This window comes from Neoarius graeffei, chromosome 27 (genome assembly GCF_027579695.1).
Source record: "Neoarius graeffei isolate fNeoGra1 chromosome 27, fNeoGra1.pri, whole genome shotgun sequence".
Taxonomy (NCBI): domain Eukaryota; kingdom Metazoa; phylum Chordata; class Actinopteri; order Siluriformes; family Ariidae; genus Neoarius; species Neoarius graeffei.
The window spans coordinates 30,884,347-30,907,116 of record NC_083595.1 but is presented as its reverse complement, the minus strand read 5'-3'; the positions used below and the strand labels follow the sequence as shown (position 1 = coordinate 30,907,116).

At 40.4% G+C, this 22,770-nt stretch overlaps 2 protein-coding genes across 2 annotated transcripts in view; one reads left to right on the top strand and one right to left on the bottom strand.

Moving 5' to 3' along the window:
- Window positions 1–14,560, bottom strand: part of aldh1a2 (aldehyde dehydrogenase 1 family, member A2) — a 48,002-nt gene extending 33,442 nt beyond the window's left edge. Inside the window, exons 1-2 of the mRNA XM_060911644.1 lie at window positions 14,288–14,560; window positions 1,060–1,164 (exon numbers count right to left, since the gene is read on the bottom strand). Coding sequence (XP_060767627.1) covers window positions 1,060–1,164; window positions 14,288–14,404 — 222 coding nt within the window. The 5' untranslated portion in view covers window positions 14,405–14,560. The remainder of the gene's footprint in view (window positions 1–1,059; window positions 1,165–14,287) is intronic.
- A 4,679-nt stretch (window positions 14,561–19,239) lies between these two features.
- aqp9b (aquaporin 9b) overlaps window positions 19,240–22,770 on the top strand; it is a 39,288-nt gene continuing 35,757 nt past the window's right edge. Inside the window, exons 1-2 of the mRNA XM_060911701.1 lie at window positions 19,240–19,341; window positions 22,159–22,285. Coding sequence (XP_060767684.1) covers window positions 19,240–19,341; window positions 22,159–22,285 — 229 coding nt within the window. The remainder of the gene's footprint in view (window positions 19,342–22,158; window positions 22,286–22,770) is intronic.

The window sequence follows — 22,770 nt, the reverse complement described above, 5'->3', positions numbered from 1 at the left end:
GTTTTGTGCGATATCAGGTTAACTAGAAACCCTCAGTTTGTTAATGCAGACATTTCCTTCCATCACCAAACTGCGTAAATTGGTTCTATCATTATGTATTTAGATCAGGTTTCATCCAGATTTCATTGTGGTTTAGAATCTTTTGGCGCTCGTCACTGATTTCGAAAACCACAGAAAGCAACAAGAGAATTTTATTGGCACTTGGAGGAGCAATACCATGAGCTGAAGTGTCTGGTGACAGACAGAAGGAACTTTGTCAGGCTGGAATGTCTTACTCACTGGTTATCTCTATGGAGAACATCTGACTGATTTCCCCCCCTACACTTGGGGCCTCGTTCTATCTCAAATTACTATCGGAGATAGAATGTCCCTTCCTTCTTTACTATTTCAATCAGAAGGATCTAACGCAGTAGCTGTTAAGGAGGAACCCTTAAGAGAACATTTTTTTCATCTGACCACATGGTTCATGCTCAAGACGTGACTATGCCTTAACTTCATGACAGGTTTTGGATGGGGATAAAACATTCTGGATAAATGTAGACTCTCAGAATTCTATGATTAGACCTAAAGTACTTGTCCTCTTCTGTGATCCATCATCAGAGCTCAACCCTGACCATGGTAAACCTTTTCTTGCATTGTTATAGGAGGAGTGGAAACTTGTCTTTTCTGTTAATAAAACCCCTGATGTATGATGAGCATCAACACTGAAGGACAGAGTAATGGCGTCTAAAGCTTATACAAGTTTCAAGGCTTTAATAAAGCTGAAGGTTTTTTTTTTTAGTATTTCTCTTGGCTGAGGTACTCTGTAGCTAAACTCATAATGCCTGAGAATATAGTGGTGGCTTAGTGGTTAGTTCTGTACTCGTCACTGGAAACCACAGTCACATCCTTGAGCAAGACCCTTAACCCTCAAGTGCTCAACTATAATATGTTACAGTTTGTAACTGTAATATGTTCCTTTGTATAAAAAATGGCTAACGATTGATTGGTGAGTTCATGTCCCATACCTTTTTCTTTCTTTTTTGAAAGATTTTGCAGAATGAGAGTGCTAACTTTTACCTTGTCAGCCTCTTGTATGTCACAGATCTTCTCCCCGGTGGCAGGGTTGTATGTGGAGAACGTTTTCCCGCTCACTGAATCGTGCCATTCGTTATTGATGAAAATCTACAGAGGAAGAAAACAAAAACAGTCAGCTCAAGCAGTGCGTTTACATGCACATAGAGAAAATCGAATTTCTGCCGTAGCTCGACTGAAATCGAAGTTCTAAATGCCATGGAAACACCTTAGCTCGGCTGAAATCGAACCGAACTGGATTTCTCGTAATCGAGCTACGCGACCTAGATTATGCGATTGCAGCCGAGCTACTTAGTGCATGTAAACCCTATCGAGCTACGTAGTCGAGCTACTTACTTCAGCACTGCCCCTTCCGGAAGTGACGAGTGACGAGACCACAAGCGGGAAACGCAACAGCCTTGGTCAGCATGACAACAGTAGTAGTAGCGAGCAGCAGAAGAGGTCAGGAGGAACAAGGAGAACGAACGAACGAAGAAGAGAAAATGGCGAGCAGAACACGGAACTGATAACTTTGTTTATACTCTTGAATAGCTCTTCTTCATGACGACAACCGGAAGTGTACCAACACGATGGGGCGTGTAGCGCCACCTGTGGCTCGGGTGCACAATGTACCTCACACAATAGCTCGATTTCCTTGTGTGCATGTAGGATTGGATTTCTCTGGCACCCCTGCTGGGACCCTTAGCTTGTGTTTATAACAGACGGGTCAGAGGAGATTGCTCTTCATGGCTCTTTACACACACACACAGAAACCACTTACAGTAGGTGAGAGCTCATAGGCAACAAAATTCACTATAACTCATTTGCTACATTAGTGATTTTGTACAATTGGCTTTGATAAAAACTACAATTCACATAACAAATGTAAAATTATTGCTGCCCCCCGACTATATCAGCTGTTGTTTCTTTGGGCTTAACTATACAGTTCTCTTACTAACATTATATTTGTTATTAATGAACTTTACGACACCGTAATAAAGCAATCAACACCTGTATTAATCGAAGTTTGTTTTACAAATGAATAACGATTGCGTGCGTAAGTTAATATTTAACATCCATTATTAATCTATAACATTACACACATTACATGACAAGAAATAAGCCCACAAAGACCTACATGTAATTTGATCAGTTCTAATCATGTTATGTGTTTTAATGTAATCTATGTAAATTTATGCTTGGATTTAAAAAAGTAAATAATGCAGGTGTATATTTTTTAGTGATTATTTTTAAAACATTATTATCCTTTTAAAAATATGAATTGATATGGGTAGTAGTATTTTAAATCTTTAAATAATTCAAAATTACCTTATGGACACCTCTGGCTCATCCAAAAAAAAAAAAAACAACCTGCAAATTTTATATAAAAACTATACAAGTTAAAAGATTTTCTTTTGGTTCCTGACGATAAAGTTAGCGTTCGATTTAGATGGAGCTATTAATTAGTTATAGTAATCATTATGCTAATGAGAGGTCCTCACATGGATAGTAAGGTGTGTGTGTGTGTGTGTGTGTGTGTGTGTGTGTGTGTGTGTGTGTGTGTGTGTGTGTGAAGGAAGAATCTCTGGGAATCTGCAGCACTGTTTGCAGGATTTGTCTCTGGGGAGTGATGCAGCCACCGGACAGAGAGTAGCGGGGGAACAGGAGGAAATAAATCCCTATTATACACACACACACACACACACACACACACACACACACACACACACACACGCACACATGCACACACACACACACGCAAACGCACACACACAAGCACACAAACACATGTTTGTCTCACTATCCTTGTGAGGACGTTCCACTGACATAATTATTATTGCAGTTAATGAATGCTGTGCCTGCACCTTACCCTTAACCTCAGTAATGTAAAGGAAACTTTTTGGCTATTTTTTTTTTATTTTTGTTTAAAAAACACAACAACAGCCATTTCCTTGTGGGGACCATCCAAATATCCCCAAAAGGTCGAAATTGTCAGATTTTACTATCCTTGTGGGGGCATTTGGTCCTCGGTAGTATATAAAAACATACACACACACACACACACACACACACACACACACACACACACACACTCAAACACACAAATACACACACATTCTTGTACTTTTATCTTTGTGGGGACTCACTGACATAATGCATTCCCCAGCCCCAACCCTAACCTTAACCATCACAACTAACTGCCTAACCCTAACCCCAACCCCAACCCTAATCTAAACCTGATACTAACCTGAACCCTAAGTCTTAACCCTCAAACAGCCCTTTGAAGAAGTAAGGACCAGCCAAAATGTCCTCACTTCCCAAAAAAGTCTTTGGTTGGTAAACTCCGTTGGTAAAATGCATGTTCCAGTCCTCAATATGTAGCAAGTACACACACACACACACACACACACACACACACACACACACACACACATTCTTGTACTTTTATCTTTGTGGGGACTCACTGACATAATGCATTCCCCAGCCCCAACCCTAACCTTAACCATCACAACTAAATGCCTAACCCTAACCCCAACCCCAACCCTAATCTAAACCTGATACTAACCTGAACCCTAAGTCTTAACCCTCAAACAGCCCTTTGAAGAAGTAAGGACCAGCCAAAATGTCCTCACTTCCCAAAAAAGACTTTGGTTGGTAAACTCCGTTGGTAAAATGCATGTTCCAGTCCTCAATATGTAGCAAACACACACACACACACACTCAAACACACAAATACACACACTCTTGTACTTTTATCTTTGTGGGGACTCACTGACATAATGCATTCCCCAGCCCCAACCCTAACCTTAACCATCACAACTAACTGCCTAACCCTAACCCCAACCCCAACCCTAATCTAAACCTGATACTAACCTGAACCCTAAGTCTTAACCCTCAAACAGCCCTTTGAAGAAGTAAGGACCAGCCAAAATGTCCTCACTTCCCAAAAAAGTCTTTGGTTGGTAAACTCCGTTGGTAAAATGCATGTTCCGGTCCTCAATATGTAGCAAGTACACACACACACACACACACATACACACACACACACACACATGCGCACGCATTACGCATACACATTCACTTTTACTCACATACCACTTACTCTCTGTCTGGCACACAGAAGAGCACACACATCCTCACTTTCTCAAATAGACACTCACTTTCACACATATACAGTACATACCGAGACATTCAATTGCTCTCACACGCTACACACACACACACACGCGCACACACACAGATTTCACAACATTGCTGCTCGTTTACGAGATCATAAAACACGTGCGGCACTCTGGCTCTGCGATGTGTTAAAGGAAGTGGTCCGTTAAACAACTGCCTCAGATTCCAAATCCTGCATTTTTCAAGCTCGATAAAAGGCCAAACCAAAATACGTCTATGGAGCACCGAGTGGAAGATGTGAAATCTTTAAAGTTGCAACAAGTTGTGTTCTGCAACCAGTGAAACCCCGTGTAGGTCTGGTTCCATGCCAGAAATGTCAGGTGTGATCTGATTTGAAGGCAGAGCCAAATATTTAATCGGAGCCTTGCAGTGTGTAAACGGATTACGCTGGTGTTCCAGCAGCCAATGAGCACAGTCAGCTCGTGCAAACTGTGATTGCTTGGAAATTGTTTTCAGTTGCCGGCAGCTGCTCTGACGGATGAGGTGTTATAAAAACATGTTCTGGCTCAGAGTTGCAAACATATACATTTACTCACACTCAGGCAGAGGAAGATCTTCGGTTCAAACAAATCCCGGTGCCAAGTTCAAGTGTCCCACTGCCTTGGGCTTTGCGAGCCCTTTGGTTTGTTTACCAGCATAAACTTTCAGGCTTAAGTACAATTTAATTGGCTGTAAATCGTATACGGTGTTTATGTTTTAGGACGTCGAAAATGTGCACTCATTTGGAAGAACTTCAAGACTTTCAACGTCTCTCTGTTTTGCGTTTTTTTTTTTTTTTTGCTTTTTTCTCCATAAAAGTTGGCCTGACTTCAGGGAAGAAACCTTGGGCATGAATAACTCGCACACAGATGTTGTAAGTTTTCAGTATCAGCCTGTACCACTCTGTAATTCCCTTTCAATGAATCTGCATTAAACTCCCTCTTCTGCTCTGACAGCACGCAGATCCAACGTCTCTCTCACTCGCCTTACATCACCTTTAATCGGGCACTCATTAAGAGCACTTCATAAAAGTGTCAGTGGCCTCGTTGTGCGTTACAAAAACAGAAAGGCCTATAGAGCACAGAATTAGTTTTTAAATTTATAGGGGTCGCTCTTTTGGAACGCCCTAAATCAGGCGAGAGGGGAAGAATGCACCGAATAGCCCCACGCTAACGGCACCTCCGACCAGCACAGAGGGCCGAGCCGCCATCTAAATCACGGCTAGAAAAGCGCAAGCGTCGGAGGCCATTTGGCCCAGACTTCCCTGAGCTCAGGGGGCGCTCCCACTTTTGTCTCGTCCTATTGAGAGAGTTGATTAAGGGCGACAGGGCTGCACCGTAAATCAACACTCGAGGTTTCGCTAAACTGCACTTTTGCTTCGGCAAAAAAGAAAAGCCTTAGAGCGCAAGTGCAAAGGTGCAAAATTTCAGATCGATCAACGTTTTACTTTTCTTTGCAGCGCTCCCAGAGACGTCAGAGAGGCGACACGGGAGATCAAAACACCATTCTCAGGGATGAATAGTGAAGACATTATTGGTAGTCTAAGATCTGCAACTTTTGTGTTTAGGCAGCAGAGCAATAAGAAAAAGAACATCTGAAATAGTTTCGATTCAATAATTGATTGCAAGACACTTTTCTCATCATTTAGTATGCATGGCCAGATGGACAAATGGGGAGACTGTTGGGTTGTGTCACCATCTAACAAGTTAGCTGGGCCTGATGGGAAAAGTGGACAGTGAGGACACACTGGGTCTGCGTGCACATGTTACAGACCAGCTGCAAGTGTTTAGAAAGCTCTTCGCTTTTCTCTTAAGACTGCCAATCTCTTGCTTCTGACAGTCCTTGTTTGCAGCACTAACACGGTGATGAGATGCACCTATTATAAACAGATTTTGGGAGTGGGAGTTACAGCACGCGATGTGTGCAACACTCTGCTTCTACTTAACGCCGGGGTTCTGATCGAGCCTATTACTTCACACAGGAAGAGGGAGTTCCTTTGGACCCTGGAGCCAGTGAGGAAGGAGAAAGTCGAGACCCTAGCGGCCACGGTTACGCTGATCCGCTCGCGCTCTCTCGAGGCTCGGCTGGACCGCGGGGGCAGAGGATGCCAAAGCTCATAATGCGGCCAGTGCAACATCTGTTTGGCCCCTAGCACCTTCTCATAGCTCACACAGATGAGGAATATTTAGTAGCATTTTTTTTCTAGGACTTTTTTTTTTAATAGGAGACGAATGAAAAAAAAATGAAATTTATATGTGTGGTTATGCATAACAGGCCAAAATTCCAGAGGCAGTTGGATCCTAGCAGGGCACCTGCAGCTGTGGGTTCAGTCCACACAGGAAGTTTCATATCCTTTCCAATCAAGCTGCTTTCTCCTTCTGCTCTTTTACTGGACACATTTCAAGACATTGATAATTGTTAGCATTACAGGCAAAGGAGCAGCATGAAAAATTAAAACATACGTTTTCACAAAGTTTGCACTTCATTTTTCTTTCTCCGTCTCACACAAACTCACATTCTCTCACTTGTCTCTGTCACTCTCACTCCCCCTGTGGTGTGATATGGTGCAGCTTCATTTCAGCAATAAGACTCAGAGATATCCTTCGGCTCAGTTCCACCGAAGGAACTTTGTTAGGAATGCAGAAACTCTGGAGCATTAGGTGCATTACCACTGGAGAATCTAAGGCTGATTTCAGCTCCTGGCTGCAGTTCCAGGAAAGAACCAGGAAGTGTTTTGGTGGTGATTTTCATACTGTATGGGTCTGATTGGTCAAATGCAAGTCAAATGTAAGTAACACAGAATGAACAACCCTCTTAAATGTTTAAAGAGCTGCATTTTTTTTCTGAGAAGCAATTACTATGGACTGTTTTTTTTTTTTAAATCAGCGATGAACAAAGTGAAATGCTTCTGTTATGCATTAAAAGTCTTGTTGACATTCACACAACGAAGCAAAAAACAATAAAGAACAGCACAAATTGCTGTATTTAACCACGTCCTGAAATGACCTAAACACTTCTGTTCTTTTAGATAACAATTTACAGTGTGGTGAAAATACAAACAATTTATATACAATATAACGATTTTTATTCTATCCACATTCACTGGATATGAGCAATCACACACTCTGATTGGCTGCTCTACTACTAGGATATCAGCTCATATACCATGAGTAGAGAAAAACAAAACGGCGGAGCGTGTTACTGAACCAACCAAGGACGAAATAAAAACTACTTGAAAACAAAACCCCCTAAAATACAAAAAAAGCAAGAAAATATGGAATGAAAGTATTTGATAGTAAGAACGTATCTTTCTTTATGTTTCAAGAATTGTATTATTATTATTATTATTATTACATTTTTGTATAAAGTTTTTTTATCAAATTTGCAAAAAAATAAATAAATAAAAATGCTCTGTTTGTCAAAATCCAGTGAATATGGATAGAATAAAACAGTTATTCCACTCAATCTCGTTGTACATGGCTTATAGCCAATTCGGTGCTACGTGCCTCGTCGGCTATCAGTTCATGTACGACTCGATTTCGTGGAATAACTGTTAAACATACAATAAACATTTATGGCAAAAAATTAAGATTAAGAGACCACTTTTAATGATGACCACCATGAAACGTGGTCTCTTAATTTTTCCCATAGCTGTATATAATACAGTACGTATTTATCTACAATCCTCCGTTCATTTATCAGAGCTCCTCCTGTGGAAATGCACCTTTTGTTACAAAACTCCAGTGTCTGTATAAATTGTTTCATACTGTAGCTTCTATCTTGTGAAAGATCAGATGACGTTTCTGCAAAGCACTGGAGTGGGCAGATGAAGCACATGGAAGAGATAAATAAATAACATCTGCGATTCAATTCATCACTCCAGTGCAAAAATAACACGCCTGCCAATCACCCGTTATGGATTAATTAGCTCGTTTCTCTGAAGTTTGTGATTTTTGTAAAATTAAGCATGGAGAGATGAGGGTAAACAACATGATGAGACAAGGACAAATAGATCTTTTCAGGGCATGTTTACCCACCGAGAGAGTGAGAAATAAAGAAAAGGCCAAAGACAATACAAGGGAGAAGTAAGAAAGAAGAGATTAAGCAAGGAGGAGATATGAGGGGGAACCCAAGAGACCGATACGGAGAGTCCTCACCGCGCTGCTTATAATAAATCAGCGGCCTCTGCATGTACCCTCTACCTTGGGCGCTGTTTGATGTGGATCTCAGGGAGAGATGGTGCGTTTTGAAGTGAAAAACTCCAGAAGTGGGGGGCAGGCTCTCGCGAACCAGGGCCACTGACCCTCCCAGTCAGACACGGCCATATATTACAGCCCGCTGGACAGCACCCAGAGCAGGGGAGCCCCAAACACCCCCAGCTGCTCTAGCTCACCCACTGACGGATTGATGGAGCCTACCTCATTCACACAAGCTGTCCCCCAGATTAGTTTACAAAAGCTCTCACTCCAGCCGGACGCTTAAACCCTTAACTGCTGACACGGAGGGCAAGAAATTCAAGCGTGAATGCAGGAAGGCTGCAGCGTTTTATAAACGGATAATGCGGAGTGAAAACATTTCGGTGATGAGGGACAACCGAGTGCTTCATACAATCGACATGTATAGAACGACTCACTGGGCCAGACGCACACTGAGCCCTAATTCGCCGAATCAAAATACATTCAAACCGCTCCATTTAACAATTATTACACGCCAAATAGGCTATTAGCCATGCACGACGAGACTGAGCAGAATAACTGTTTTATTCTATCCACATTCACTGGATTTTGGGAAACGGAGCATTTTTATTTTTTGGAAATTCAATCAATAAAACCTTTATACAAAACGTCCGACAGAATCATTTCCGCTTAGAATGTAAACAAACCGGTGAAATGACAGGAGCAATTTGTGAAAAATGCTATAATAATAATAATAATAATAATAATAATAATAATAATAATAATGGTTCTTGAAAATTAAAAAAGATAATCTACATACTTACTATCAAATACTTTTATTTCATATTTTGTTGCTTTTTTTTTTTGCATTTTTTGGTGTTTTGTTTTCAAGTAGAGTTTTTATTTCATTCTCGGTTGGTTCAGCATAACGCGCTGCCATTTTGTTTTTCTCTACTTACGATATATGATCTGATAGCCTAGTAGTAGAGTAGTAGTAGAGCAGCCAATCAGAGCGTGCGATTGCTCATATCCAGTGAACGTGGATAGAATAATTAATATTAACCCACATCTGATTTCTCCAGCATGAATTCCTCATCCGCATGAGTGGTTTACAGACACTTCAACATCGTAGACCTCCTTATCAGGCAAAAATATTAACTACAGTATAAAACGATTTAAATCATTAACTCAGAGGATGCCAAAGTGAAATAGTCACACCGAATTATTTTAGTGGATATAAACGTTTACACAAAGGTGAATGGAAATACTGCTGTTTGTCCTACTGATATGCATAATCTTACAGGCTTGTTTTTTATTTTATTTTTAAATAATTGCTCACAAGAGCCCTGTGATGACCTGGCAACTTGTCCAGGGTGTACCCCGCCTTTCGCCCGTAGTCAGCTGGGATAGGCTCCAGCTTGCCTGCGACCCTGTAGAAGGATAAAGCGGCTAGAGATAATGAGATGAGATGAGATAATTGCTCACAAGCATTACTGAGTTTACTTCTCCGCTGTATCTGATCCAAACTGTAAATACATATTTTATTTTATTGTTGTATTATTGATTTAGTGAAGACAGTCTTCAAAATTAAAAATTCTTGCAGCCAATAACGAAAGAGAGAAAAACCCCATGTAGACATGTGCACGTGACAGCACGACAGTTCCCTGTCCTCGTGCGCTCACACACTGATTTACCGATAAAACATGTGTTTGTGGTGTTTTGATAGATGAAGTCCATTTTGGTCATGAAATGAACTGATGTGCTAAGATGAGAAAGAGAGGAATAAAGAGTTTGGAAAAGGTGAACTCGGTAATGACTAACGTTCGGAAAAAAAAATTAAAACAAAAACTTCGATGGTATTACTCCAGTATTACTTTCCCTCGTGTCTCGTAAATCTGTTTATAGAAAAAATAGATATTAAGGAAGAAAATGTAATGTCTTTCAGAGTAATGGTATGGATTTATTTATTTATTTATTGTAGAAATTTATTCTTTGATAATATGTCAACTTCAGTACCAAGTTGGTGTGAGTACATCATCACCATCATCATCATCATCATCACCATCATCATCATCACCATCATGGGAGGTAAAATTAGCACAGAGATTCCTCCCAGTCTCTCTCCCATGGAAAGGTCCCGGAGCCTCAATCAATTACCCGAAAATACGCAAACTCATGTACCTCTCCTTCCGTCTCTTTCCCGCCTTCCCTGCCATCTGAGAGCCGCAAACAGAGAAACCATCAATAATTCCCCTTCAGGGGAGGCTAATTTATGGCTTCCTCTGAGCTGCTATCAGACCAGCGGGCCAGAGCGCAGACAGAGAGCACCTTCAACAGAGCCGTTCTCCCGCGCTCCGTCTGCACATCCATCGCTCTCTCTCTCTCTCTCTGCACCTCTGAGGGAGTTCATATACACACGCGCACACACACACAAAACTGAAGACTCCCAAATACGGGAGGGGATATAAGCTAGAATTTCAACACTACATGTTTGTGGTATGTAAGGCTCAATCTAAATAGGCGATCAGTCCAGAAGGAAGATAAATAAAATCTTTATATCTCATCTCATGTCCACACGCACAGTAGTGCCAGGACAGGGAGTGAAAACAGTCAGGTAATAAACACAAGTGTGTGTCCTTGTCTCACCTTTTCTCTGGGTGACAAGGTGAGGTAAGGACAGGACATGTATTCGAGTGGGTTGATAAAAATCTGAAGCATCTTTTCTCAACTCATATTGGGAGGGATGCTGTCATGGGAGCTGATCTGGCTGTTATGAGCGACTGTAAAACCGAAATATGCTGCCAAAAATATTTTTAATCTAACATACTGTATGTACCCGTGATGTTGAGCTGAATCAGTCTGCATGACATTAAGCATGTTGCTACATTCTTGGAAAAAATGATCAAACTTAGATTTTAAGGTTAAAAAAAACCAAAATGCACTTGTTGCTGGGATTCGACAGAAGAGTTTATTGGCTGTAGTTTACTGGGGGACAAAAATGTACGTGTACCTTTTAACCAGATAGTAAGGAAAAGTCAAACAAGGGAGACCTGAAAAAGTAAAAGATTACCTGGTATTTCATTTTTTTGTGGAATATGAACGAACACTTTGTACTCAGATTTAAAAACACTTGTGTTTTACACTTATACATTAAATAAAGTTGTTTTTCCTCATATTAAAACATTTCATACATGCTATATGTGTGTATACAATGTGGGAGACTATACAAGCATCAAAGGAGGCCTCACATACTGGTAGTGCTGATAGGGGAGTGATTTAGTAGATCTGGCAGAGCCACTACAGCTGGCTCGGACTACACTGGCAGGAAAAGAAGAAGGGGGTGTTGCAGTATCTTTAAAAGGCTCTAGAATAAATGTTAGTTTTCAACAGTGGTCAGACTATTAAAAAAAAAAATCACGGGAAACGCTAAGTTCAAATGACAGAGGTGTCAGGGATGTACCCACATATCTACTTGGATAACAAGGACTTCCTGAATTGGCACTGAATTGCTTTGTAAATGCCATACATGAATCTGACATTCGCAGACGTTCAGAAATGCCATTACACAGGAACGTGAACAAAATATTAATAACTTCTATTCTGTTGTACTACTTACTTTGCCATTTCAGTAACTGATATATTCAATTATATTACAGAAAGACATGAATACAATACAAAGGGGATCGAAAATAAGGATGAGTTTTAGTAGGAAGGGTTTTTTTTTTTTGCCAATGTTTTTAAATGGCATCGCCCCTTGGATCTGACCAAACACTTGCATAAAGATAAACTTGAATAATGTTCTGGTGAGAATCGTTTTGTGAAACAAACAAGAGTATCTTTAATGTGATTTAACATCCAGTATGCAGGGAGGAACTGTGTGAAATGAAAAGAAGCAGTAACAGGCTGTAAGAGGTGCTCATGTAAGTAGAAGCCGTAAATCAGAAGTGCTACCCCTCTACAAACGACACACAGCGGATAATTCAAATTCCTAAGGGTTCGTCCACCGAGTCATACTCTTCCCCAAACTCACACTCCCTTTCCTCAGAATACACTCAGATTACACATGAGTAGATGTAACTGCGTACGTGTGGAAGACTACAGATATCCTATGAAGCCCTGAGTCTCTATCTACAGTATACTGTATATCTAACACAAGTGGACTTTGTTCCTGTTCCTACCTGCCAGTACTATAGCAATAAAGGTATTCACCTTAAATCAACAGCCACATCAAACTCTTTCCTCCTGAGCTTGTATATTATGAAGTTTTATTACTTTATAACAAAAATGAATGTCCTCTGTCTGGACAAAAACAGCTGTCCGTTTCACATAATCGCACAAAGTAGTGTAATATTTCACTTTGTCCGAAGAAATCACTCAGGACATCTACCCTAAACTTTGCTATTAAAGTATCCTGGTATCCACTGTTGTTGTTGAAACTGCAGGTTGCACACGCACTCCTTTAGAAGACCTGCATGAAGCATGAAGCATGAAGCGCATCGCCTGCAAGCTCTCTTGTAATGCAATAACACCATTTCCACACACTGTTTCGACTTACACAGGACGGACAGATTATAGGACAAATGGCTTGTCGTTGTCATTAGCTCTGAATCTACTCTGGCATGGGAAATCTTACAACCGTATACTCGAAGAAAGCAGATAAGAGTTAGCGTTATTGCTTCCAAAGTTCAACCAAGGTGCAGAAGCAGCTAGACAGGGTGTTTTTGTGGGCACTCTCACCATATTAGTGATCATAAGTGGAGTGTGTACACACGCACCATACAAAAGAGTGAGAATAAATAAAAGCATGTTACATAAAGGAGAGTGGCAGTGCATGTCTACAGTATGTACACGGGCACATGCGTGCATGCAAAGTTCAACCAAGTAGCTAGACGGGGTGTTTTTGTGGGCACTCTCACCACATTAGTGATCATTAGTGGAGTGTGCACACATGCACCATGCAAAAGAGTGAGAATAAATAAAAGCATGTTACATAAAGGAGAGTGGCAGTGCATGTCTCTAGTATGTACACGGGCACACGCATACATGCATGCAAAGTTCAACCAAGTAGCTAGACAGGGTGTTTTTGTGGGCACTCTCACAACATTAGTGATCATTAGTGGAGTGTGCACACATGCACCATGCAAAAGAGTGAGAATAAATAAAAGCATGTTGCATAAAGGAGAGTGGCAGTGCATGTCTCTAGTATGTACACGGGCACACGCATACATGCATGCAAAGTTCAACCAAGTAGCTAGACAGGGTGTTTTTGTGGGCACTCTCACAACATTAGTGATCATTAGTGGAGTGTGCACACATGCACCATGCAAAAGAGTGAGAATAAATAAAAGCATGTTATATAAAGGAGAGTGGAAGAGAGTGGCAGTGCATGTCTACAGTATGTACACGGGCACATGCGTGCATGCAAAGTTCACCCAAGGAGCTAGACAGGGTGTTTTTGTGGGCACTCTGACCACATTAGTGATCATTAGTGGAGTGTGCACACATGCACCATGCAAAAGAGTGAGAATAAATAAAAGCATGTTGCATAAAGGAGGGTGGCAGTGCATGTCTACAGTACAGTATGTACACGGGCACGCGCGTACGCATGCACGCATTCTTAATATGACAAACGACCAAAGACGTGAGCGCGCGCTAAGCATGTTATGAATAAATACAGTCGGGTTTACAGAACAGGATGAAATGAAGCTATGAAGAGGAGGTTGGTCATCACATTTTTCCTTAAAAATAATAATAATAAAAATAATAATAAAAGTTTTTAGTGAAACTATTTGTGCACGCGCCTGGTGTCCAAACTGCGCGCAAACCATGCGCCAAATCCGCGCGCGCTCTTGAACCTTGTCAGGTCCTAAAGGTTGTGTCTGGAGCGCTCTTATACCCACCTTGGTGTACTTGATCTCCGGGTTGGGCACTGGTGAGGGCATTAGCTGCAGGGATGCCATGAGCGCCGCGGGATCCGCCTTCAGCCCGCCGGGGAGCTGCACTGCGCTGGAGGTCATGCTGTGGCCCGCGCGCTCTCGCTCCCAACACCGACCGAGTGCACGCAGAATTCAGGACTTTGGACTTCCTTCCTGTGTTTATAAGCAGGTGTCGGCATTGGGTCCATTTTTTATTGGGCAGCGAATACAGGGGCCGTCCTCCTGATATCATTAAAAATCCAGCATTTACATAAACCTACTCTTTCTCTCTGCCAGATAGGAAACCACCCACTTTCAGTGATGGGAGTCGCAGAAGTTCCGTATCGGATCTTCTTGGATGACTCGAAGCAACTCGAACAAATCATCCTGAAAGTCACTGCAAAGTCGCTTCTTTGAGTAATAATGGAGTATGATGAGCCGTTAAACCGGATTATAAATCAGCTCCGGGTGTCAATTTCTCTTTGAACCGAATTGTTTAAAAGAATTGAAGCAGTAAATCGAGTCAGTGAAGTGAATCGAATCAGTAAACGCTCATTATTTTATTCCAGATCTCCATCTCGGGATAACCAGAGCAGTTTGGGATAAATAACTGGTTTTATTTTACAAGTTCACGGTAAATTGTAAATATTTTTCAGCTATAAATGAGGGCATGTTTCTGTTAGGATTTTATAATGGCAAAATATGGATTAGGATCTGAAGCTAATCTGAAATTGCAAGTTTGTTTAAGCATATTAAATACTATCATGTTGACAACAACAATTAGGCATTGATTAAATTATTGAAAAAATGGTTTTCTGTAGAAAGGTTTTTTTTTGTAATGCGACCTGAGTTTATTTATATCTTATTATTAGAACAAAGCCTAACCTAATTGCTGCAGTATAAAAAAAAAAACAAAAAACAGATCATAAAGAGCACAACCAGTGAGGTTAACTAATACATTTGTAATCTATTGTAGACTAATTGTTGCAGTGTTCAGCCTAATTGACTGGTACACTGTTCATCTACGTCCAGCTGGAATTGTGTAAACAGTGTGTGTGGGGAGTTTTGTTTTGTTGAGGTTGTGAACTTGGTTGCCATGTCTGTTCCCTTTATCACACATGAACGTGAAAAACTTTCAAAGTCCGTTTGCCTTACAACTCAAAAACACTTCACACAGAGAGAGAGAGAGAGAGAGAGAGAGAGAGAGAGAGAGAGAGAGAGAGAGGCCATCAGGATGTTGTTCATCTCTCCACATCAAGCGATCACACCTTCTTCTGTCCTCCTGTCCTGAGCTGATGGTCGCCTCCCGCCGCGCCTCCTCCATCCTCCATCCTCCAGCACTTCAGCTCAGCCAATACACACCACACACACACCTAAAATTCTGCCTCCTCACACCCACAGGCTGCGGGGATTCAACCACAAACACATTCACACCTCCAGCAGCAGCAGCAGCAGCAGCTTCTTCAGCATCCACCTCAGACGTGCGCATCAGCCAGGAAGATGTCCTCCTAGATGTAGTAAATAAATAAAAAACAAATTATCGACTTCACACTTTCTCTCCAAACTTAAACAGTTGGTGCAATAAAGAGAGCAGTAAACTCTCAGCAATAAACTTTTTCTGAGCTGATGTAGAGGAGGAGCTGATTTGTGTCATCACTTTCTCTAACACATTTACAGTACATTCATTCATTCATTCATTCATTCAAATATAAACAGTTTATGTTGCTGATTGGAGAATTAAAGTTAATACATCAGTAAATACTTTAAATGAATTTATTCATCACAAATGACCCACATTTAGATTTCACTTCATCCATATCTCTCATTATATTATATTATATTATATTATATTATATTATATTATATTATATTATATTATTTCGATTCACTGTTGCCCAGTGAAAACTGAAACTGAATTTTTTTAGCCAGTTGAATTGAAAATTATTTTACTCTTACATTTGCATCACTTCTAGTAATATAATATAATATTTTAATATAGTATAAATGAACATAAAATTAAAACAAACAAACAAATAAAAACATACAGGTACACACACACACACACACACACACACACACACACACACACACACACACACACACCGTGTCTGCAGTGTGTGTATATCTGTTTCACATCAAAGACAACGCCTCAGAAAAAGTGACAGTGAGTGGTGATTAATGAGCTGAGCCTCACTCATCTCTCCATGGGCTACCTGTCCCAGCCAGGGTTGCCAGATCGTGCTTAACAAAGTAAAGAGTTCTTAATCCTGCAAATGAATATTAATTCTGATCAATCATGGTGTAAATGTACAGGCTTGATATACTGGAGTGCTGATTTACAGCCAAACAGTTTACAAATTAATCCAACTGACCACAAACCAGCGGCAACCTAACTATAGTTAAATTACACTACAGGCTTTTTAAACAGCTACCAGACAGCCCAAAGCATTTTTTTTTTTTTTGAGAAATTGCCTGTGGCTGCTTCTCCACTCGTACACTTGAGTTTCGTGTTCGATGAGCGCCCTCTGTTGACCAAACGGTGTATAAATAAATTACTCCTGCTGCTTGGTCGTACTGCGCAAGCGCAATCCGTATTCCCTCGAGGAATTGGGTTTTGAGCTGTTAATTAGCAGATTTGTTTCAAAATGAATCACCACAAAAAATGAATCAATAAGAATAATTATAACAATAACAATATAATAATTATAACACTATGTATCAGAGGCCCCCTCCTTTTCCTACAGCTGTATGTATAGCTTTCTCATGGGCTGATCCTTAACCTTTATACAATTTATTCTACTGTTCTGCTTCTTTCAAACAAATCCGTTTTAAATGAGTCGAGTTCAAAGAGTGGTGTTGATTCATAATTCTGACCCAAATAGCATTATAAATATAGATCATAAATTAACATATAAAAATAACAAAATGAATAAATTGACATAACAAAAGACAGACTGAATCCTCTGCAATCACTACACAATCAGTTTCAGCTCAACACTGTGATCTTTTAAGTAAGAATATTATAGTATAAAGCTACAAGTATATTGCAGTATAATACATTGTGTAAATAAATATTATACAGTGGCGCTTGAAAGTTTGTGAACCCTTTAGAATTTTCTATATTTCTGCATAAATATGACCTAAAACATCATCAGATTTTCACACAAGTCCTAAAAGTAGATAAAGAGAACCCAGTTAAACAAATGAGACAAAAATATTATACTTGGTCATTTAATTATTTATTGAGGAAAATGATCCAATATTACATATCTGTGAGCGGCAAAAGTATGTGAACCTCTAGGATTAGCAGTTAATTTGAAGGTGAAATTAGAGTCAGGTGTTTTCAATCAATGGGATGACAATCAGGTGTGAGTGGGCACCCTGTTTTATTTAAAGAACAGGGATCTATCAAAGTCTGATCTTCACAACACGTTTGTGGAAGTGTATCATGGCACAAACAAAGCAGATTTCTGAGGACCTCAGAAAAAGCGTTGTTGATGCTCATCAGGCTGGAAAAGGTTACAAAACCATCTCTAAAGAGTTTGGACTTCACCAATCCACAGTCAGACAGATTGTGTACAAATGGAGGAAAGTCAAGACCATTGTTACCCTCCCCAGGAGTGGTTGACCAACAAAGATCACTCCAAGAGCAAGGCATGTAATAGTCGGCGAGGTCACAAAGGACCCCAGGGTAACTTCTAAGCAACTGAAGACCTCTCTCACATTGGCTAATGCTAATGTTCATGAGTCCACCATCAGGAGAACACTGAACAACAATGGTGTGCATGGCAGGGTTGCAAGGAGAAAGCCACTGCTCTCCAAAAAGAACTTTGCTGCTCATCTGCAGTTTGCGAAAGATCACATGGACAAGCCAGAAGGCTATTGGAAAAATATTTTGTGGACAGATGAGACCAAAATAGAACTTTTTGGTTTAAATGAGAAGCGTTATGTTTGGAGAAAGGAAAACACTGCATTCCAGCATAAGAACCTTATCCAATCTGTGAAACATGGTGGTGGTAGTATCATGGTTTGGGCCTGTTTTGCTGCATCTGGGCCAGGACGGCTTGCCATCATTGATGGAACAATGAATTCTGAACTATACCAGCAAATTCTAAAGGAAAATGTCAGGACATCTGTCCATGAACTGAATCTCAAGAGAAGGTGGGTCATGCAGCAAGACAACCACCCTAAGCACACAAGTCGTTCTACCAAAGAATGGTTAAAGAAGAATAAAGTTAATGTTTTGGAATGGCCAAGTCAAAGTCCTGACCTTAATCCAATCGAAATGTTGTGGAAGGACCTGAAGCGAGCAGTTCATGTGAGGAAACCCACCAACATCCCAGAATTGAAGCTGTTCTGTACGGAGGAATGGGCTACAATTCCTCCAAGCCGGTGTGCAGGACTGATCAACAGTTACCGGAAACGTTTAGTTGCAGTTATTGCTGCACAAGGGGGTCACACCAGATACTGAAAGCAAAGGTTCACATACTTTTGCCACTCACAGATATGTAATATTGGATCATTTTCCTCAATAAAAAATGACCAAGTATAATATGTTTGTCTCGTTTGTTTAACTGGGTTCTCTTTATCTACTTTTAGGACTTGTGTGAAAATCTGATGATGCTTTAGGTCATATTTATGCAGAAATATAGAAAATTCTAAAGGGTTCACAAACTTTCAAGCACCACTGTATATGATGTAATATCATAAAAGCAGAACATATCCAAAGGCATGTTTATGATAAGCAACTTTCTGATTCGACTGATTCAATGACAATTTGCCAGACTTGTTTAAAAGAGTCGTTTAAAAGGAATCGATTCATTCCGAGTCATCTATCAGTCATCTGTCGTGTGTGTGTGTGTTTCTCCTGATCCGCTTCTCATTATGGTTTTAACTCTCCTCACTAACACCAGACACTTGATCAGCTGTGAGCAAACATGGAGCTGGACAGCCTGAGGAGTCTGAGAGAGAAATGCACACTCCGGCATGCCATCATCAAAGAGTTTCTAGCGGAAATCCTGGGCACATTTTTGCTTGTAGTAAGTATCTGTCAAGAAATATATATATTTTTTAATTATTTTTTCTGTGCACAGTGGCAGTAGTATAACAGTAAGCTGGAGCAGGAACCTGTTTGTAACCTTTGTGTATATATAGATATAGCATGTGTGTGTATATATATATATATATATATATATATATATATATATATATATATAAATTTTTATCAACCTGGTACATTTCATGCAAATTTTGCACCTGAGTGCAAGCAAGTGTGTCCAGTTTGCACTGAATTAAAAAAAAAGTACAATAATACAACAGAAGAAATGATTTAATGAATATATACACTGTATGTTTATCTCAAATATGAAATAATAAGATCAATCATATCTAAAGACTATATGTACCACATAATACATGCATAAATACATGCATACTATATTTTACATATAAACTATACAATAAAATGTCGACAATCAGCAAGAAAATATATATATAAAAGTTGAATTCAAAAAATAATACAAGCAGTGGTTTTGGTTTTATGAATAGATTGTTTTAGCCTTTAGATGTTAAAGCTGACAAGCACATGGAGTTTCACGATTCTAAAAAACAGAGGAATTCATGACAAAGCAGGAAAGACTTAGGTGTTCAGTCACCTTTACTGTCTGATTTAGTGAATTTGTGAATTGATTATCTCTCATCTCATCTCAGCCGCTTTATCCTGTTCTATAGGGTCGCAGGCAAGCTGGAGCCTATCCCAGCTGACCACGGGCGAAAGGCAGGGTACACCCTGGACAAGTCGCCAGGTCATCACAGGGCTGACACATAGACACAGACAACCATTCACACTCACATTCACACCTACGGTCAATTTAGAGTCACCAGTTAACCTAACCTGCATGTCTTTGGACTGTGGGGGAAACCGGAGCACCCGGAGGAAACCCACGCGGACACGGGGAGAACATGAAAACTCCACACAGAAAGGCCCTCGCCGGCCACGGGGCTCGAACCCAGACCTTCTTGCTGTGAGGCGACAGTGCTAACCACTACACCACCGTGCCGCCTGAATTGATTATCATTTTTCTAATATAACAAATGAAACTCTTCTTTATATTTTTTGTACATTTTGGTACCACGAACAATACTGAAAATAATGTCTTACATCATATGATGCATTGTGTACATTTTAAAGTCTCCATCCATCCATCCATCCATCCATCCATCCATCCATTATCTGTAGCTGCTTTTCCTGTGCAGGGTCGCAGGCAAACTGGAGCCTATCCCAGCTGACTATGGGCGAGAGGCGGGGGACAAGTCACCAGGTTATCGCAGGGCTGACACACAGAGATGAACAACCATTCACACTCACATTCACACCTACGGTCAATTTAGAGCCTCCAATTAGCCTAACCTGCATGTCTTTGGACTGTGGGGGAAACCGGAGCACCCGGAGGAAACCCACGCAGACACGGGGAGAACATGCAAACTCCACACAGAAAGGCCCTCGCCGGCCACGGGGCTCGAACCCAGGACCTTCTTGCTGTGAGGCAACAGTGCTAATCACTACACCACCGTGCCACCCTGAACATCGTCATACTACAGTATTTGTATTTACTAAGGTTTTCAGCGACCTGTTTCCACCATATGAGGATATTCACACATCACAATCAGGGGTAAAACAAAGTGTGTGGACAGTGAGGCCTATGATGATGATGATGATGATGTTTATAGTTTATAGTGATTGAACATCTTCCCAACTTGTGTAATATGCTAGTATGGAAGTCCTGATTGATTAGCGCATGACAGATCTGTTGCTTGACTCTAGTACTCTTCCATTTCACTTTGTTAACCTTTTCTGACCTCATTTGACGTCTAACAGTTCGAAGATTAACAATTCTCTCTCAATTAGCAACATGAAGCTAAATATTAAATGACACTTTCTGTTAATGGATTAGTAAACACTAACAAGGCACTTGCATTTGTCATGGACATCTCAGGAAAGGACTGTTATGGGAGGTTAATCTGTAACAATATTTTCATTTGTCTACAAATACCAAGTACAGTTGAAGTTTTTTATCTAGAGGCTTTGTGTAGTGATGTAAAAGGCACACGGACGTACAATTATGAGTGTTAATAATATAGTTTAGTGATATGAACGTGGATACATTAGTAAAGCGGTTTACATTTTGCTGATGTTAATGGAAGTATTAATTCAAGTGTCGGTACTATTAGTGTAAGATGTTCATAGATGTTCATTTTGGTTGTAGGTTTTAATTCAGTGCCTAATTAACTAACTATTGTTGAAACTTATTACTAAATAGATAAATATTATATGTATTCATTGGGCAGATGCTATTGTCTAAATCATGTTACCATGTTATCAAGGCAGAATCCAAGCCAAGCGCAGAGCTGTTCCAAACCTGTAAAGCTTGAAAAGATAGTTATTTATGTTCAAAGGTTGAATGAATAAGTGAAGGCAAAAAGGAAACAACAAACACTGGACTTACAAACCCTCCTTTAACCTTTAAATTTGTACAATACCAATAAAATCCCAAACAATACTACGAGCCTGTTCTGTGGTCAAAAACAAAGATTTTCCTCACACAGTGTCCTGTTCACTTCTATCAGTGTTAATTAGCAATAAGAACATTATAGAATCGGACATCTTTTTGTGCTCCTCTGTTCTTGTCAGTGAACACTTAGCTGAATACTTTGATCATATGACCACATCTAATTGGAGCTGAAGTTTTGCTGAACAACAGAGCTTTAATGTGATCTGACTCACAATAGAAGAGAGACTGTTCTTCTGCACTGGTCCTCTGTGCCTGACTGTTGATTTATTGTCCGTCCTTTCTCAGGTTTTTGGCTGTGGCTCGGTGGCACAGGTTGTGCTCAGCAGAGGATCTGCAGGTGAACCACTCAGCATCCACTTTGGCTTCACCACAGGACTGATGCTGGCTGTCTATGTGTCAGGAGGTGTATCAGGTAACACAAGAATTCATAGCTGTATAGTCTAGACTTTTATAAAATCAAACAATGAAGCTGGGACGCCATGGCCCAATGGTTAGAGAAGCAGCTTTGGGGCCAAAAGGTTGCTGGTTTGAGTCCCTGGACCAGCTGAAGTGCCCTTGAGCAAGTTAGCAAGGCACCTCACCCCCAACTGTTCTGGCAAGAGTGGTGGTGTACCTTATGTCTGATTAGCCAAAGAAAAACTGATGATGTGATTATCAGTTTGGACGGTGCCTGGCCAGAACTAAACAGTGATCATTTTTGGACATACTTGAAAACCTGATTGTTTTGGATCAACAAGTCTTTGCCTTGTCTCAAACTTATTTGACAGCTTGTCATAATTTGTTAGCAACAGTGGCAATTCTTTCGCAAAACAACATGTCCAACGTGGTAACTAGCTATGACAATTTGAATTGATGGATTGATTTTAAAGGCAATGATATAAATGAATCGAGACAACA